Raw genomic sequence first — 16,260 nt, 5'->3', positions numbered from 1 at the left:
AGCTAAATAAATTTTCCGTGAAAATTTGTAATTGATAAATGGAAAAAGATATATTTTAATTTTAAATATTCTACGTTTATTTAATGAAATTAAATTGAAAAAAAAACTTAATACTTACGTAATTTTTTTTTAAGTATTTTTTATTTCGCACAATGATAATAAAAATTGATATAAATATTAACTCATCAATGAAATTATATACATGGTATTAATAGTCTATTACAAATTTGAATTAATCTGCATATACTTATAAATAATTAAACTAAACAAAGGTCGTTAATCGAACAGCACTGTCTAAGCTTTAGACACCGCATTTCAAATCATTTTAGTATCGACTTTTTTTTTTTTAATTTCAATGTGTTTGTTTAAAATTCTAATGTTAATTATTTATTTTAAATAAAAACAGTTGTGGGTGTAATAAAGAAAATTAATTCTAATTACCGGCAGCAGTGTCTTATTTTGTTAAATTTTGTGTATTTATTTATATGTTGAAGTAATAACTTACATTTTGTTTCTGTGTTTTGTTATTTTTATTGTTTAGTATATATATACATATATTATATTTTTAAATTATTTTTTGCATAAACTTTACAAATTTCATTCTCTATTATTATGGATATTTCAACTAATTCAGTTTACAATAATTACGTAGACAACAATATGGTATCAAATCAAAACAAATCACTCCGTGTAAATCAAAATGGTAATTATTTTATTCCTTTACTATAACTGTTGTATTAAGTACTTAATTGTTGTATTAGGAATGTACAATTATTTTTCGTTATTTTAGTAAATACATGTACAACTACAAATTATGAAGAAGCATACCGTCGATCTTTAGAAGACCCTGAAGGTTTTTGGGCTGAAGTTGGCACCGTAGTCGATTGGTATAAGCCCTGGGATAAAGTTTTAGACAATAGTGCTCAACCTCTGACTGATTGGTAAATATTAAAACAGTTTAATTATTTTATCACGTGCTACAGATTAAATACAAGATATTTATCTTGTTCTTGTAAATATCTTTCATAGAAAAATAATTAAAAATTTATCTTTTATAGTTTACAAAATTATACACTATATGATAATAATTATGAGTATAATAATGGTACATTATAGTTTTATACATATATACATATATATATATATATATATATATATATATGTATATAAATTATAAATTAAAAAAATGTAGAATTTCAAAATTATAACAATAACATTATTATCTAAACCAGTGATTCTCAGTCTGTGTGTTTTAATAGCACTACTCTAACCATGTTAATTTAATGAAAAATATAAACATATTTTTTAGTTAATGTTGTAAACACATTTACTACAGTTTTAAAATGAAATATGAAAATAATTGATTATAAATTATGATAATATTAACCGTATAAGTTAGTCGTAAATGATTCACAACACCTGTAGATTAATTGTTGAATACGAATTTATAATAATTTTATATTTTAGTATAATTTAATATTATAATTAATTATTTAATATTTTTATTTAATAAGCCAGAGTTGAAAGTATTTAATTTTTTTTTATAACAATTATTTGATCACAAAGTATCACCAATGGGTGGCCTCTTCACTCCATACTTCTTCAAGGACTATATTTAATGACTACTCTAAAAAACCTTTTAAAATATTCTATTATTTTAGTTTGATTTTTTTTTCATTTTTGAGTTGTAAATTTTTATAGAAATTCAGAGTGGGTTAATTTTTTAAGTTAAAATTTGTTTGAGTTTTGGTATCAGGTTTAAATCATTTTGATCTCACGTGATTAAAAGGAGTGAAAAACTTAATGGCGTGTCAAATTATACATAATGTTTATAATTATATAAAGTTTTTTGGTGTTATATGCTGTTTATGAATATTGTTGTATCTACTGTATAGTTTAACAGTTTTATTATATATTTACTTTTGGTATAAATATAATATATATTCCTTTAAATTATAATGTGAGTGCCAAAGTGTTATAAGAGAAAATAAAAAAAACTACAGAATGTAGTCATTATAAATTAGAAGTCATGCACTCATCTCCTGTCGTTCACTTCAGCAAAGGGTAAAAGAGTAGGTAGTTAACCATGTATTGTAACAATGTAACATTAAATTAGAAATAAATGATAAATCAAATATTTAAAAAAGAATTCTTAGTATTCTGAAAAAAAATTTAGATACGTGTCCTCAATTGTCATAGAAATAAGTTTCCATGATATGGATTGGTATGATCACAAAATATTTTTTTTATAAATTTAATTAGAAGTGATTTTTATATTTTGTTCCATTTATATTTGTAATCGGCAATTAAATAGCTAAATAATTACATTCTTATAATATTAGTTAAAGGAGAATTTATTTTTAGACAATATATGTCATGTATAACATATACTCAACCAACAGTTATGTAAACATTAAGTAGGTTGATACATACTCGTAATTAAAAAATTAGTTGTAATATATATTTACTGTTATATACCTTCTTTACTTATTAAGTATATATTATAAATTATATGTATAATTGTAAAGTGAACATGCCAGTAAATTGAGAATTATATTCACAAAGCAATGGCTTATTTAAAAATAAATTAGTTCGATAACATTAATCAGCTATTAACGGGAATCTGAAAAAGGTTTTTATTATTTTTATTTTTATTTTTTGTTATAAAAGAGTAAGTAATACAGTGGTTTTCCGTTCTGTACTATGATTTCAGTCAGTATAGGTATCAATTTTAAACCGGTAGCATAGAATATTAAGTATATCATCCCCTAAATATGTAAATATGTCTATTTATAGACTATAAACATAATTATACAGTTATTTATTTAATGGTTTAAAACTACGAATTAGGTAGATTATTTCAATAACTATATATAAATTAAAGAAAAAGTTATTACTTTCCATTAATTTTAGGTTTGTCGGAGGACAAATAAATGCGTGTTACAATGCAGTCGATCGTCATATTAAGGCAGGTAAAGGTAAAAAAGTTGCCTTAATCCATGATAGCCCTGTGACTAAATCTGTGACAAAAATTACGTATGAAGATCTATATGAAAAAGTTTGTACTAAAAGATAAAATTCAATTATATAAATATAAAATTTTTCTATGTTTTATTTTTTAGGTATCATTGTTAGCGGGTGCTTTGGTAAATCTAGGTGTCGTTAAAGGTGATCGTATTTTGATTTATATGCCTCTTATACCTGAAGCTATAATTTCAATGTTAGCTGTGGTTCGAATTGGAGCCGTTCATTCTGTAGTTTTTGGAGGTATGGTTATACTATGATAATGATTAACTTCCTTACCTCCACATAAATCTAAAATAAATTTAACAAACAAACTTTTTATTTTACTTACATTTTTAATTTTTAAGTAAATACGATAATACAATTCAAAACTATGTATAATTTAAAATATTAAGTTGTTTGTTTGTTTGGTATACTATCTTTAAATTTTAAATAGTATTTTATGGTATATTTTCTAATAATTTTCAATACAAGTATTTTAATATAATATTAATTATAAATATGCATAGATGTTTAGTCTTTACTGAAATGTTAAATGTTAAAAATGTACATATTTTATAAAATTATAAATGATGTAGTTTAAAGAGTTTTTATGCTTTATGATAAAAAATATATATTTAAATTAATTTTTAACGCCAATAGACAACATTTTGCATTTATAAATAAAGTTTTCAAAAAAAACAATTGGACTTAAAAAAAATATAAAAAAATAATATTAAGGTTAGTGTATACGTAAATTGATTTATATTATTGATATGAATATTTATAAATGATAGAAAAATTATATATGATATATTTATATTTTAACTAATTATAATAATGTATACAAAATATAACACATTCTGACTATCGAACAATTGAGTAGTCAGTAGATAATTAAAATCACGATCGATGGTATTCGGAAAAAATTCTTTAGTGACATTTTTAATGATAAAATATTCTAGCTAGCTTCGTATTTATTAGTTGCAGGTAATATTAAGACTAAAGAGATCTTATGAAACACAAAAATAGAAAAATGTTCTTATAAAATAAAAATGAACTCAAATATGTAGCCCTAGTCTCTATAATAATATGGTTATTGTAATTTAGTGGATTTTTAGAAAATTTTGAAACAATTAATTTTATTAGTAAGTAATTTAATATACACTTAGTTATTATTAAAAAATGCTTAACATTTCTCAGGTTTTGCAGCTCGTGAACTTTGTGCGCGTATCAATCATGCTACGCCTAAGGTTATAATAGCTGCAAATTGTGGAATTGAACCGAACAAAATAGTAAGGTATTTCAAAGAAAAAAATTATCCTACTAAATAAAATGGTTAACAAAAATGGTTCATGTTGTGGTTTTAAATCTAGGTACAAAGATATTTTAAATACTGCTCTAGACCGGGTGACAGAAAAACCAAAACATTGTATTATATACCAAAGACTAAACATGGAACCTTCTCCATTAACTCCAGGGATTGATATACTTTGGTCAGATGCATTGTCAACAGCTAAACATCATCAATGTGTGCCCGTGGAAGCAAATCATCCTCTTTATATACTATATACATCTGGTACCACGGGTGCGTGCAAATTATTTTCTAAGTAGTGTAAAATAATAAAAATAAAAATACTAAATACATTAATAAAATAAAATATATTATGTATAAATATTTTTAGTTTTTAAAACAATTTTTTTCTTATTAATACATTTTGTATTACATTATTTGTATTGCATTTTACTATTTAAATATATTAGTAAAATTATTGGAAAAATCGTTTTAATTAAAACATGTGTATATATATAATTTAGTAAATTAAAAATATTGATAGGATATAAAATATTTGAATTTTTAAAATTTTATGTTGTACTTTTCTAAATCTGATTTAGATTTTATCCACGCATATAGAAAATAATAAAGGATTTTATTTTTACAATTGTTTTAAAAAAAAAAAAAATAGTATATACGTTTAATTTATACTGTTTCAATGTATATATCTTATTTGTATACTTATAAGTGAAAATAAAGTCAAACATTTTAATAAAATGGTCAATGATTTACTTGACACATTTTTAATTAAGGCATAATATAATAGGTATTATAAATACTTTATGTTATTTTTAGCATAATACTTAAACACATTTAATATTTAGATAAACCAAAAGGAATCGTTAGACCAACTGGAGGACATATTGCTACATTATGTTGGACAATGAGCTGCATTTATGGTATGACAGAAGATGATGTTTGGTGGACTGCTTCTGACATGGGTTGGGTAGTAGGACATTCGTACATATGTTATGGCCCACTTTGCGCTGGAATCACATCAGTTATGTATGAAGGTAAACCAGATAGGACACCTGATCCTGGACAATATTTTAGGTAAATAGTATTTGATTTTAGAAATAATTTAAATTAGTTAAAATACCTACATCAAAAAAATGGTTACTGTATTGTTTAATAATCATTGAAAACCCATAATTAATGCTAAGATTTTGTAGGATTTATTAATCGCATACTTTTATGAATTAATGCTATTACAGAAATATTCCCTAGCATTTTAGTTATTTAAATGATACATGGATGTATGACAGAAAACTCAAATTATTATTATTATTATTAATATTATACTATTATATCATTGATTCTATTTTCATAACATACAATTTTAATGTAAAATACGTACGTGTGTAACTTGTGTATTATGAACAAATTTATCATCATAGAGTTATCCAAGACCATAAAGTGAATGGACTGTTTACGGCACCGACTGCTTTAAGGGTCATCAAAAGAGAAGATCCAGTTTTGGAATTTGGTAGTAAATACAACACTAAATCGTAAGTCGTAGCATAATATGATATAATATAATAAATTAATTTATAAATTAAAATATTTTTTATTTTAGGCTAAGAACTTTATTTGTAGCTGGAGAACATTGTGATCATGAAACATTGACTTGGGCTGGAAAAGCTCTGAATGTAGGTTTAAAAATAAAAATTTTATCTATAAAATTATACATTTCACGTAAGATACTTATTATTAACTAAAATTATAAACGGTTTTGAAAATGCTTTTATTAGATAATTTTAAATCGTTAACATTTTTTAATTTTTACTTTTTTTTGATGACTACATGTATTTTTAATAAATCCCAAAGTAGAATATTTTTTACAGTTATTTGATACATAAAAAGTTTAACTTTGAACACGAGTAATTAAGTCATAAGTATTTAACCTTTAAACAAACAGAGTGAGATAGTATAGGGATGCCATTAAAATGTTTTTCCATGCTTTAGAAGATGAAAGTGATTATCTAAACATTCTAAACTTTAAATACTTACAAAGTTATAACTAATAAATTGTTTTTCAAAAATTAAATTTTTATAAATTGAAATACTTCTAATAATATTTTGTTTTGGAATATGAGATTAAAATGTTTATTATAAAAACTTAAAAAGAGGAAACTTTAAAAATTATTTTTTTTTTCCAAAAATGTTGTTATGTCATGATTTAAAATTTTGCGTAAGAAATATTTTCAAAGATGTTAGTGTATTTAAAAATAATAAAGAATATTACATTAAATGAGTCTCCCCGAATATATAATATGGATTAGTTATCAAATACAATTTTTAAGTTTAATTTATTTGATTAGGTACCTGTTTTGAATCACTGGTGGCAAACTGAAACTGGTCATTCAATTACAGCTAGTTGTCTGGGATTTGGACATAATCTAAAACCTCCTATGTTTTCTGCTGGAATGCCGTTCCCTGGATATGATGGTAACTTTTTAGAATATAGGTGGTCAATTTATAGAATTTATTTATTTACAAATTTATTGAAATAACATGAAATATAATAATTTTTGATTTTGATAGAATGTACAAATACAAATACTGCAAATTCTACTTGCGCGGAAAAATTAATGACTATAATTAATTATAATTTTAGTGAGAATTTTAAAAGAAGACGGTAGCCCGTGTCAGTTATTGGAATTGGGTCGAATTGTGGTCAAACTTCCATTACCGCCAGGAGTCATGACATGCTTGTACAAAGCTCCAGAACGATTTATTAATACATATTTCAATAACTTCATTGTAAAACTAAACAAATTTTAAATCAAATCATTGTAAATTTACAAAAATGTATGACTAATACTGTGAAATATTACATCAGGGTTATTATGATACAATGGATGCTGGCTACACCGATGAAAATGGTTATATTTACGTTACAGCCAGAGATGACGATGTTATTAATGTAGCTGGACATCGGTTGTCAACTTCTGCATTAGAAGACGTAATCTTATCTCATCCAGACGTTGGCGATGCAGCTGTATTTGGCGTCCCAGAGACTACGAAAGGAGAAATACCTTTATGTCTTTATATTAAAAATAAAAGTTAGTTTATCATTTTTATTTATAATATTTTTTAAATGTCTATAAGTTAAGCATAACAAAATTAGATTGCAGTAGAGAAGAAGAAGATATTAATAATGAAATCGTACAAAATGTTCGAGATTTAATTGGACCAATTGCGTCGTTTCATTTATGTGCACCTGTGCAAGGCTTACCAAGAACGCGATCAGGAAAAACGGCTAGGAAATCATTATCAAATTTAGCTAGTGGAAAAAAAGTGATTGTAAGTCAATAATTTAATACTTACATATTATAAAAAATTATATTAGGTATACCAGTAATTAGAAACTATTATACTAACATAATATATCATGATACTCTAAATATTTATATAAAAGTATTAATCCAGTATATAAAATTACAACTCGTAATAATTTCCCTTAAAATTATTTGCAAAACGGTTTAATCAAACGTGAAAGTATCTGAAACCAAAAAATCATAGCACTTAAAAACATTTTAAGAAATATGACCAATATCAAAAAATTAAATATAACTTTGTTTAGTAATATTTTTTAAAACATTTTACGATAAAAAGAATCACATTTTTATAATTATGACATAACAATATAATATAATACAAATAATGTCTAATAATATATATGAAAACAAGTTCATTTCTAATTATTTTAAAATTAAAAAAATATAAATAGCATTCACATATTTATTTAAATTTTAAGATTTGATATTCTAACTGTTATCGGTGTAATAAAATGCAAAAAATTATTACCAATAAAATTCACCATACTACCAGTAAATACGACATTGATGTTGTCTATGTATTATAATATACCAAAATTTACATATTGTTTCAGATATCAGGTACGATAGAAGATCCTTCAGTTTATATGGGCATCAAACAGGTGTTACAAAAACTTGGTTATGCTAAAAATGCTCCAGACCCTGAAATTGAAAAATAACAAAGCATTTTTAACAAATATGTGAAATTTAATTTATTTTTTAACTTAAATTTTTACTTGATTTTTTGATAGTAGGTACAGTGACATGTTCTTAAAATGTGTTAAAAAATAAACTATATAAATAAAGTCAACAAATTATTATTTTTAATTGATATTAATTTGTAGTAAAAAATTAGCTATTAAATATTGCATAATATACATGTATATAATATTTTCATCATAGTACATAAAGAATTATGTTATAACTTATTTATTCAAATTAGTGTAAATTTAAGGAAGATCAGTAATTAAAAACAATATGAAAAAATAATTAATTCTTAATTAATTACTTAATATTTAATAACACTACATGATTTACATATATTTTAATGAAAATTGAGTCTTAATGTATAATCTTTCAGATTAACTTTTAGTTATAAAATACAATTTATTAAAACTATATTGCATTTAATAATTTTCTTTAAATATTTATTAAAATCTTAATACATATTCATTACTAATTATATCGTTACATTAGATAATTTACATGTTACACTATTATTATCCAAATTTGTATTTAAAACCATGATTTATTAATGCATATATATATAATATAATCAATTACGAATGTGTTTTTTCATAATTTAATTTAAGTTTATGTGGTGAATTAAAATAATAATTAAATAATTATAGGTACTATATGTTAGTAGAGTGTAAAATTCTTCTTTAGTGCTAAATAAATTCTATAGAAAATTGAAACAAAATAAGCACATCAATTACTAATTGCTAGTTAATACGTGTATAATACTTAGATTAACTAAAAAATTAATTATTGTAAAAATAAAATAAAAAACGAGTTAGTTATCATATTTGCTTAAAAAACAACAAAAAAACTGTAAAATTATCATATTATTAAAAAAAAAAACTTGATAAGCCAAGTTAACCATAGTTTCATAGATTGATGATGACAACTTAAACAAATTATTTTTTTAGAATTATTTCAAAATCTAATATAAAAATATTTTTGTGATTAATATAAATGTTTATATTTTATATAATTTATATTTATTTTGATTACATAGCTAAGTAAAATATGTAATTAACAAGTATATATCTAAATGTAGATTTGGGATTTACCTACGCTATTATTTAGATCTTACAATGTACAGTCATAAAATGTTTTTTAATTTCTATAATTTGCATTACTCACATAATCATTTTCCCTATTCTAAATAAGTTACTTTCATTACCCATATTTACGTACATATTACAAATATTATAAAATTATTTTAATATTTTAATTTTAAATTTAATAGTACTAGAATATTTTTCATAGTCATTTACTATAAATAGAATTTCAACAATATGCATAATTTATTATTAAAAAAAAAAAAAAAACTATTTTTATGAAAACTGTTGTGAAAAGATTTAAGAAGAAATAAACATAGCTGCAGTTTATTTTTTTATGAAAATATTTTATACATTTCTTCAATATCTTTTTCAACTTTAAGTCATTTTACATAACCAACAAATAGTATAATGATAAATTCTAAAAATGTAATTTATTTTAAAATAATTTTTTTAATTTATAATAAAATAAAGGTTAATTTTAATAGCATCACTTATAATTATATTGTTATATTTTATAAAAAAAAAACTTTAGTTTTAAAGATAATTCTAGTTCATATGGTATTGATTTTCTACCCATTTTAAAAATATACAGTATATTTGAGAATTTCGGTGTATGTTTTAAACATGATATTTACTCACAGTTCTTACAAAGTAAGCTTCAAAAGATAAATGATTTATTAAAAAAACATTCTTAGTATTATTTTTGCATAATGAATGATTAATGTGTTTTTCAAAGTTTTTTTAATAGATAATATAGTTATATGAATTGGATGCTTTGTTTTCCTACCATTAAGAAATATTCATTGTGAATTATACATAAAATTATATAATTTATATTTTCTCAAAAACTGAAGATTATCTTCTCAGTAATCACGCTATAATGATATTATAGCCGATGTAACTTATTTGATTTAAATAATTTATCAACTATTGTAACACATATACGCCCTGAATTGTAATTGATATACATTCGATTAAATAAAGAAAATTTGTGCAATGTTTCGATTTGTTAAATAGGTACTAGCCTAAATACAAAATCTAAAATGATATTGTAAAAATTATTTGTAAATAATTATTTATGGATTAAACTATATTTATATGTGTTGAATTTTTGCATGTAATAAGTTATAGATATATTTTTATTTGTATGAATACAATGTACCAACGATTAACGACCTTAAATATAATATATTCACAATATTAAATATATATATATATATATACATGTAATACAGAATGATTTTTTCAATGTAAGATCGTTATTATTTCGAAAATTATTAACTTTTTTTCAATTTTATCTTAAATATTGACTGATAGCAATATTACTTTCTTGAATGCATGCATAAATACTAAAGACACGAATTAAGTGTTTTTTTTAATTTAATTTTGGGCGCAAATGTATAAAACATTAATAAATTGTTTAAAATTATTGTTCAAATTTCAAACAAAAATATTATATAGTAATTTCGGTACATATTATTCTATGTTATTATAGTTATAAGTTAATTACTTATCAAAAATGCTTAATATATTATTATTTAATCTTATTTTTATTACACCAATAAACATTTTAAAAAGTATAGATATACCTAAACTACAAGGCATTTTATCTGCAATGTTTAATATTTTGTTATTTATAATATAATACGGTCTTAATTTTTAATATTTAATTTAAAATTAGCTAGTATGCTTTTTAAAATTTGTTTAAAATTATTATAATATTGATTCATGTCTATAACCTTTAAATCAGCATGCCACGAAATATTATTTTATAATCGTTTATTTTAAAGGATAGTTTTTCCATGTAACTGTCATTATTGAAAAGTATTACTTATTATTTTTTATTCGTGCAAAATTGATACCTATAGGACTACATCGAAAATTTTCTCATTAAAACCTGCATCAATAAACTATAAAAATATACTGTTATTATTAAGAGCGTTCATTAGCCCGAACGTGATGTTTATTCCGGCAAGGAGTTTACGAAGAAACAATTTTCATTCTCGTTGCCGGAAACTCGTTGGTGGTTAATTCTATTTAACAGTATTCAATATATTTTCTTAACACTGCCACTTATGCAAACAATGCAAAATAGAAATAAAAATATGTAGCAGGTATTTTATTTAAAAGACTTTCTCATATTAACTATAATGAATAATAGTTAATGCATTTTAATTGTATAAATTTATAGAAAATTGATATTAAAAGTTTTTATTTATAAATAAGTGCCTAATAAAATATAGTTTATACTCATAAATTTATTTTCATGTCAATAGATTATTTTTTATTTTTAACCAAAAAGCATGACAATTTAGTTCAAGGGTTCCTATTTTCTCGTGAGTTGTTTTAACAGCTGTTAAAATATGATGAAAAACATTGTAAACAACTTGAAAAACAAACACTCCACTATTACTTAATATATTATCATATTCCATACATAAATTACATTTTTCCTAATTTTAAGTCATTTATGAACCTATTCACATCGTTCAAGGGTATATCGATACTGAATTTTAAGTCATATGTAATATTTTTAGCAACATTAAACCTACTAATTATGGAAATTTAAAATTTTTATAATAATAATATATAAATTTTCCTTAGAAATAGTTGCTAATTACCCGTTTCTTTCTTTCAGTATTGGGTAATCATATATAATTTTTTATCAATGAATTCATATGTAATAACACATACATTAGTCATAACAGTTAACAGTGACCTACTCAATGATGTGAGATAAGTACACTTAAAAATCTACTATACTGCAGCAGAGTAAGCGTTTCATTTTTTTTATACGGACATTTTAAATAATTTTAAATTGTACATGAAAATAATACTTTCTTGGTTAAAAATGTACCTTTCTAACTCAATATTATTTAATATAAGTTACTAGAAAATTTTTATTATTATATTTAATAACAGAGTTGGTACCAAAAGATATTAGATAATTATTATTATACTTTATATATTTGTTAGCTACAACTTTCATGTTTATAATTTACATGGCTTTTATTTAATTATATGAACTGTTTGATTAGTATTTGCTTACAGTTTAATCATTACATCTTGTCTTCTATGCTTTTAAATTATAGAAATATACATTGTTGTTTAAAAAATAACCATGACAAATAATATTGGATGATTCTTTGAATGATATGAAGAAAAATAATAATTGTTAGTGTTGTTTTTTTAGTATATTTTTTCAAGAGTTATGTATATCTAGGAGTCTTAAAAAAGCCTAGTCAGTGTAATATCTTGAGACATTTTTGGTAATTTTCTACTCATATGTAATATAATCAAGAAATAATTGTAAAAAAAATATTGTAAGGATGTATTTCAATTATTAAAATAATTGATTCAGCATTTAAATATACACATTTTAACACCATTACTAATATATATAAACAAATTAATAATGATAGTGACATGGATATTTACAATGTATATTAATTTAAAAATATATATAAATTATTACAACAAAGTAATAAGAATATCTATTATGTAAACAAATTTATGATTGTAATATACTCTGAGTGTTTTTTAAGCAAAAAGGCGGCGTATATCATAATTATTTCTAAGCAGTATTTATTGTCCACTTTTAAAAATTAGTTTCTTTTAAAACGCCTCAAAATTCTGAAACACATGTGTCAAATTGACTAAAAACGTGTTTATTGTTACTGAAATTCACATTTTTTATACTGATTGGATCGTCTATTATACAGCATAAGAATTTGTGAAAATGTTAATTAAAATATCATTGCACTACAATATGGTAATTATTTTTCAACAATAATATTTTTATTACTATAAGTGTAGAATTTACACATTATGATAATAAAAAAAAACCATTCTTTTTATAAATACGTTCACTAAGCAAGCCATCCCTAATTTTTTCTTTTAATAATAATTTTATTCAAAATTTGTTTTGGAATTTTTAGATATTTAGGACTATTTTTTAAAAGTTTTGTTTTAGTATTTGATGAATATTAAATAGTATAAGTATTAAGTATATATTATTATAATGATAAAATAATTGTAACGTTTTCAGAAAAAAATAAAACCAACCTAATTGAATGAATCTAAAAACCAGAAAAATAACTTTTCAAATATAAATACATCGATTACACTAAATAACTATAAAATTATAGATTATGCCACAATCATAAAAGTAATTAATTCACTAAAAGACTACATGAGTCCGATTGTGTCAAAACAATACCTAAAATATCAAAAAGAACTCTCTTTTATTTCCAAAAACGTTATCTCTTATTTTCTCTTATTTTTCAATCAATATTTCCTAATATATTTAAAACTTCCATAATCTCCCCAATTCAAAAAAAAAAATGAATAAGCATGATTTGGATAATTATAGATCGATATCATTTGTATCATATTTTGGGAAGGTGTATGAAAAAATAATAAAATTAAATTTATAGAATCATCTTGTACCTCAAAATCTTTTACCTTCTAAACTATATTATTTTAGACTATAACGAGGCACTGACCAAGTAATCGCCAATGTAGTTGATTCAATTTATACTGCACCAAATCAAAATAAAAAAATGTGCTTCAATATATTTAGACCTGGCAAAAGCGTTTGGCATTGACGAACAAAATATATTATTATCAAAACTAGGAAACATAGAAATAAAAAATTTGGTCTTAAAATTGATCGATTCTTTCTTATCTTATAGAATAAAACTTTTAAATAAAAGTAGGGCAGTAAACACAGAAAATATAATACATGTGGTAGTGGTATCTCTCATGGTACTGCATCATCTCCACCACTATTTGATGTGCATTTAAACGACATCATATAACTAACACTAAATGGAGAAATTTTTTGCTATGTAGATAACACAGCTTTAGTATATAATAATATGTGACACATTTTAAAACAAAAATTATTCTGAATTACTATCATACCATTATTTATAATTGTTTAAAATAGATATAATATTTAGAATGTATTTAATAGTGCTTATAATTTATTTTAAATTAATATCAACACCTTTTTTGAGTATATTTTTTTGCATAATATTTTTGTTGAAAAATAGATATATTTGATATATTTAAAGACTTATACTTGCATATTTTTAAATTTTTAAATGCATATTTTAATAAAATTTTGGTTATTAATATCCTAGCTCTAATGATTATAAAAGTTGTGTAATATTCAAATTAAATTTAAGAAATTGACACTTACAACAAGCTACTAATTGGTCACCTTTATTGTAAATTTCATAATTTAATCATATTTTAACAATAATTTAAATGTTTAATATCTTAAGTTAAGTCTTTAAATTAAATGAATGAATGTATAAATAAAACTTGTAGCTACTATAGTTAAGACTCATAGACATTATAATATAATGTATCATGTTATATTATGTAATATTTTGTAAATAAATATTAATAATAATAACCTACCGTTATACTTATAATAAAGTAACTTTAATACCAGTATTAAAAAAACACACCATGAAGTATACTTAGTGATATTATAAGTTGATAGACCATCTACGCTCGGCATCATTTTTTGTTAACAATGATATACCATTTAATTCAAATTTAGCACATCCATTACTGCAGTGATCCACTCGAAACTTACTGTACTATAGATCAATACCCATCTACCCACTTTTTTTAATTATTAGAATTTATAAATTTACAAAGTTGATAGTATTTTTTATGCGTAAATTAAACGATCATATAAGTTATAAAATTATAAATGTATAATCATTAATACATTTGTATATTTAATTTCCTTTAATTTAAAAAACATAATTGTAACGTATACTGTACACAAATTTTTATCATCGCAAAATCGTAATTCAAAACCATAGTGCATGACATTTCAATAATAATAATTTAAGAGTTTGTATTGTTATATGTATTAAAGCTAATAATGTTATATACTATAAAATTATATTTATTATACGACACTTATAGTTATCTAAGTATCGGATATTAAGTACCTACCTAATAAATAAAAATTCATACTTAACACGTGTTTACGTCAAAACAATACTTTAAGAAAGTTTTCAACTTTAAAATTCATCAACATAATTAAACTTAAGTAAAAACTAATAATATCAATGTATTTATGAGGTTTCTGTTGCTTTTATAATTAAGATTCTAATTAAATTTTATACCATAGGTACCAGTTTTTAAACCAAATCAATGATTTTTCATTATAATAAATTTATAATTCAACTAATAAAATTTACAATAACAAGAAGTAATTGTTTTAAAAAATATAGACATGGTTTTTAAAAAATAATTTTTGATACACAAAAAAATAATTAAAAATAAATCATATAATCTTTATCAGGATACAGAAAACAAAATGGTTTAAGCACTCGTCGCGTTTCATTCGCCTCATATATTTTACGACCAAATGTACTTATGAAAGAAAATATATTACAGTAGGTATAATGTAGAGACTGAAAATAGTAGGTATTTAATATTATATATACTACGATTTGTAAGTATTTCGATTTTCTCAAAAATTTAGATGTCTATTCATTGTTTATTGTAACCTATAAAAGCCCCCCTCATGTCCAAACTCGACATGATATTTAATTGATATAAATGTTGGCCAAAGATTGTGATACAATGCGATCTTATTAACCCCGAAGGTCCGATTTCGGCTACGGAATACCAAATAGAACAGTTAGAAATCAATTCCTTTATTTACTTTTTTTTTTTTTTTTAACACGAATTTGTTGATTTATTTTTTGTTTTATATCAGTATATTTCACTGTATTTTCGTAACTTCAAATTTTTATAATAATTGTCCACTTGGAGA

General features: G+C 22.5%; 1 protein-coding gene across 1 annotated transcript; it reads left to right on the top strand.

The window, feature by feature from the left end:
• The first annotated feature begins 546 nt into the window (after positions 1–546).
• LOC112591803 (acyl-CoA synthetase short-chain family member 3, mitochondrial) lies at positions 547–8,472 on the top strand. Its single transcript, XM_025335736.1, has 14 exons — positions 547–703; positions 791–941; positions 2,914–3,058; positions 3,123–3,267; positions 4,207–4,303; positions 4,380–4,591; positions 5,164–5,392; positions 5,737–5,847; positions 5,916–5,988; positions 6,661–6,787; positions 6,957–7,102; positions 7,182–7,404; positions 7,470–7,645; positions 8,235–8,472. Exons 1-14 carry the CDS (start codon positions 613–615, stop codon positions 8,337–8,339), a joined length of 2,031 nt encoding a protein of 676 aa, XP_025191521.1. The 5' UTR covers positions 547–612; the 3' UTR covers positions 8,340–8,472.
• The last annotated feature ends 7,788 nt before the right edge of the window (positions 8,473–16,260 follow it).

Source organism: Melanaphis sacchari, unplaced genomic scaffold (assembly GCF_002803265.2).
Source record: "Melanaphis sacchari strain LSU unplaced genomic scaffold, SCAv2.0 Contig0_pilon_pilon, whole genome shotgun sequence".
Taxonomy (NCBI): domain Eukaryota; kingdom Metazoa; phylum Arthropoda; class Insecta; order Hemiptera; family Aphididae; genus Melanaphis; species Melanaphis sacchari.
This window is presented reverse-complemented; position numbering and strand designations above follow the sequence as displayed.

Coding starts and splice junctions, on each gene's coding strand:
- LOC112591803 (XM_025335736.1), top strand. CDS start 613: ATGGATATTTCAACTAATTCAGTTTACAATAATTACGTAGACAACAAT. Junction 5,393..5,736: donor GATCCTGGACAATATTTTAG/GTAAATAGTATT, acceptor TTATCATCATAG/AGTTATCCAAGACCATAAAG. Junction 7,646..8,234: donor CTAGTGGAAAAAAAGTGATT/GTAAGTCAATAA, acceptor ATATTGTTTCAG/ATATCAGGTACGATAGAAGA.